This window comes from Trypanosoma rangeli (assembly GCF_003719475.1).
Source record: "Trypanosoma rangeli strain AM80 chromosome Unknown Tra_15.4_contig_00763, whole genome shotgun sequence".
Classification (NCBI taxonomy): domain Eukaryota; phylum Euglenozoa; class Kinetoplastea; order Trypanosomatida; family Trypanosomatidae; genus Trypanosoma; species Trypanosoma rangeli.
The window spans coordinates 1-4,189 of record NW_021706510.1 but is presented as its reverse complement, the minus strand read 5'-3'; the positions used below and the strand labels follow the sequence as shown (position 1 = coordinate 4,189).

Below are 4,189 nucleotides of genomic sequence, written 5' to 3'. Positions count from 1 at the left end.
GAAGCCGCTTCACCCACCACGCACGCATGTACGCCTCCATACGATGTCGCCACCCGGCAGTGACGCACATTCCGGCCCCAAAAAACGAGTCGTGCTCTCCTCCTCTTCAGGCTGAGCAGCAACTCGGGGCGCGACGGTGTCACACCCCCGCCACGTGTGTTGATTGGCCCACTCGCAGCGTGCCGCACGTCAATAATTTCCCTCGCAACAACTTGTCGACGAAAGTTTCCCCATTTTATTAAATACACCTCGACGTGCACTCACCGAACTGCCTCATTGTGCCACCGCCGCCGCAGCAACCTGCGGCCCAACCGCCCTCCACCGCCAACACCCACAGCACCCCGTACCTCCAACCCACATGCGCAGGGTGCTACTCGCGCTGCGGCAATACAGCGGCCTCGGTGGGGTGCCCCATTTACGGTCCTGCGTGCAGCGCACACAACCGTCGCCGGTGCCAGCCTGCTGCAGACAGCCGCTTGTGTTGGGGCTGTGTCTTGCCGACAGAGAGATCCTGCCCGTATGATTGCGACCACAGGCCGCGTCGCTAGTTCCTCTGACAAACGGAAATCCCGGAGCTCAAACAATACGTGCATATACACATCATACTCCCTCCCCCCCCCATGTTCGTTGCCGGCTGTTCTTTTGTTTCATCTGCCAGTTTCTCACCGATAGGTGCGCCGAGAAACACACCTCGCCGCCGCACATCCCCTATGCCACCGGGGGGACGTCTTCACCACTCCGTGAAATGCGCCCTCGCCGCGCCACGGCTGCGTGCCCAATCCCAACGAAAAGAGTAATTCCCAGCACCCGAAAAAGCAATCGACCCCACCGCACCCACCGCCGCAAAGAACCAACCAAAAGACTCACCAAAAATGTCATGAAACAAAATAATAATAATAATAAATATGCCTCCGGATGAGGCCATATGGCTCCCACTCCTAAAAAGCGAAGGATGCACAATGGGGGATCGCAGTTTGGCTCGGTACGACCAGCACCAGCACCCCCCCAAACCAACAAGTTCACACGCCACCCCCCTCGACAGCCAGGCTCCCGCTGCCGACCCAACAACCGGCAGTCGGTGGGCCCCGCAACCACCCGACTCCCTTCCGCATTGGAGGGTGTCATTATTACCATCAGTTGCAGTGGGTGTGTGTGGCGTGGAAGAACTGAGAATAAAAAATAAAAAACACTCGCGCTGCTCCCCAACGCGGCATCGCTGAAAGCTAAAAATCACGTCATCCGCAAAGCAAACAGGGGAACCACACAAAACCTTCTGTCGCCTGCTCAGCCTCAGCGGGTGGCACACTCCCCCCACCGCCTTCTCTCAGCAAAGCACCCCGCTCCCGCTGCAATACACATGAGGAAGCTGCCACCCCACCCACTACACAAACCACAATAATAATATATCAACGGGTCTCTCCCCCACTCCCAGCCATGCCGCCGCCCTTCCTTCCCACCAAGAAAAAAACGCACTAAAAGAATGTCTTGAAACGACACAAACCCATACAGCACCATGTAACACAACACACGAGTAGGGCGGATTTCCAGCTACACCCAACGTTCCCGTCACTTATCCTGAGTGGTCTTTGCTGGCAGCAACAACCAGCTGGACAGCCATCTCCGTGTCAAGCTGCACCTGGCACTGTTCCACCCTTCTCTCCCAAAAGTCTCTGGCAACCTGAAGTCTCGGCACCTCCTTTTCTCCCTTCGTGATATGGCAATCCCGCCTTCCCGTCATTGGCATGCTCTCAGCGTGCTGAATGTAAATGATCTCCCACCTCATCTTTTCCCTCAGCGCCTCCCAGCCCTTGAAGTTGCACGTCATGTACTTCAGAAACGCAGCCACCTTACCGGCAGTGGTGCGGTGGGTGTTGTGTTTTGCCACCTGCAGCCCGATGAACGTCACTTCACTCTCCGCACCGCTGTGCCCATCGGTGCCAGCATTTCGGGACTGCCCAAATTTATTTATTTTTTTCTTGGCAGTTTGCGCTCGTTGCACCTCGGCCACGTAGAACGCGTCCAGCACGGTGACAAAACACTTGTTGGGCATATACAGAACGCCAGCTTGAAGTTCAGTCTGGATTATTACTCTTCTATTATCTCCACCTGCCATGCATCCGACCACGCAGGGGGGCCTTGGAAAGAGGCCCACCGCATGCCCGTCCGCCAACACGCTGGCCCGCGTTACTCCCTCGCTGCGGGAAAGGTGCTTCATCTGGCGAGCAACCGCTTCGGCGACGTCGCCAATCAGAAACGCCACGCAGCCCAAGCACTCAAGATCATCAGCAGCAGACCTACTCCACGTTCCCACAACAGACAGCAGGCGAGACATTTTAAAGTTCTTCATTAGCACCCGCCTCCGCAATGTTCTTTTTGACCTCAACTGAAACGGGAAAATTCCTGCAGCTTTCCGCGTCCCCTCCATTCCCCACATTGGGCCTCACCACCACCGACGCATCCCTCACCACGCGCTCCTCCTCAACACATGCACCACCTCCCTCCGCACAAATACATCCTCGTAATCTGGCAAAAGGAAATTTTGTGCGGCCACACAAACGCAGATCTAAGCACAATAAACTCCAGCCCCACACCACGGGTCTCCTCCTCTTCACACTCCTCAATCTTAGGAGGACAAGGTGTGACGTCCGCCTCACTCCCACTCTCACTCCACAATACCTGAGGCCTGCTGGAAGCGGCGCCCACCACCCTCATCCCAAGCGGCTCCGCAAAGTGGCCCGACTCCACGTAAGTCCCACGTTGCATTCAACACCGACCGGTAGACCCTCTCATCCAAAACCACAGGTGCTGCGGCTGCCCGCCTTTCCCTCTCTGCCTCCTCCACCGCGGCAAGGGCTGCCTTCAGTTTTGTCCGTTTAATAGGAGAGACAATACTCTTATCTGAAAAGTCTTTCCAGTCTCGCAGCGTAGCCACCCTGCTCTCCGTAAGCTTGCGCGCATCTTCCATTTCTTTCTGTATGGCTGTGTAAAATGGCAAATTGAGAATTTCCTCACGATGCCTCTGGTCTGTAACGCATCCCGCACTTTCCTGCACAAACACCTCCATCGGCACATTTTGTGTCTTCATCCACCACGGATGTTGGGCCAAAATCCGTCCGAATAAAATCGTTCGGTTGTATTTTTTTTTGGGAGCCAACTATTCCCTCCAGAAGCACTTCTTCTACCGAGCCGCTAAAAGCCCCCTGCTGTTTGCTTCCGCGCTCCGTCGCCTGTCGGCCGGTAACGTTGGCGCCATCACCGGAAATGCCGCTCGGTGCCATCAGAAAATTTGCGTCGCGGAGCATCCCACGCGCACCGCCAAAGTCAAGCAGGCGGGCACCGCTGTCCATAGCGGGCAGCTGCAACCGCGGCGCCCCGCCCCCGCTGCAATACACACGCGGAAGCTGCCACCCCACCCACTACACAAACCACGATAATAATACATCAATGGGTCCGTCTGTTTGCCCTCTCACCAACACTTAAAGCGAGGCCTTCACAGCCACCTCCACAGCCAACGCAAGATACCCAACGCGAACACACACCCCGCTTTCCCCACACGCGCATACACAAAAAGTGCGCCCGCAACCATCCAATGACACATCACCCACACCGCACCGCCACTCCACGCCGTTACAGTTGACACTGCCACCACTCAAAGCGACACCACCGCACAAAGCGGCCCGCACCCGCAAGAAAAGAGAGGAATCCATAGTGCATACTCACACTCTTGTTGTGCCCCTCTTCTTCCCACCGCCATGGAAGAAGGCAACAGCAGCCACAGGCGGCACTGCCGGCAGCAACTACGAAAGAATCATCCACGTACACCGCAGTAATATAATTGTATCGTGTGTGTGTGCTTGCGGAAACGCAACGCAAAGAAAGAGAAGATTCGAGCATGACATGAGCCCCTACGAACAAAAACACACGCAGTGGGAGTGCGGGACGGAAAGGCAGCGAACAGAGACAATTGGGGCTGGAGGTGGCACCGCAGCCAAAGCGGCGGTCAGCCACTGAAAAAAAGATGAAAACCAAGGAAAGCGTCCTCCATTATGCATAACACCGCCACAAACCCCAAAAAACAATTGTCGTCCTCCATGATGTTTTCTCCGCAAAATAAAAAATAAGACAGCAGGCTGGCGTGCAGCAGCGTGCGGCTGCAATAAAAAAAAACCTACTAGTACGCGCATATTTT

At 55.7% G+C, this 4,189-nt stretch overlaps 3 protein-coding genes across 3 annotated transcripts, besides 1 other annotated feature; all 3 read right to left on the bottom strand.

The window, feature by feature from the left end:
• Positions 1-886: 886 nt before the first annotated feature.
• Positions 887-903: a microsatellite.
• Positions 904-1,570: 667 nt separating this feature from the next.
• On the bottom strand, positions 1,571-2,434 carry TraAM80_10035 (retrotransposon hot spot (RHS) protein; the record flags this gene model as incomplete). The annotated part of the gene is made up of 1 exon (XM_029386687.1): positions 1,571-2,434. One exon carries the CDS (start codon positions 2,432-2,434, stop codon positions 1,571-1,573), a length of 864 nt encoding a protein of 287 aa, XP_029233470.1.
• Positions 2,435-2,662: 228 nt separating this feature from the next.
• On the bottom strand, positions 2,663-2,965 carry TraAM80_10034 (uncharacterized protein; the record flags this gene model as incomplete). Its single annotated transcript, XM_029386686.1, has 1 exon — positions 2,663-2,965. One exon carries the CDS (start codon positions 2,963-2,965, stop codon positions 2,663-2,665), a length of 303 nt encoding a protein of 100 aa, XP_029233469.1.
• A 43-nt stretch (positions 2,966-3,008) lies between these two features.
• Positions 3,009-3,347, bottom strand: TraAM80_10033 (retrotransposon hot spot (RHS) protein; the record flags this gene model as incomplete). The annotated part of the gene is made up of 1 exon (XM_029386685.1): positions 3,009-3,347. The coding sequence occupies one exon, from the start codon at positions 3,345-3,347 to the stop codon at positions 3,009-3,011; it is 339 nt and encodes a 112-aa protein (XP_029233468.1).
• Between the last annotated feature and the right edge of the window lie 842 nt (positions 3,348-4,189).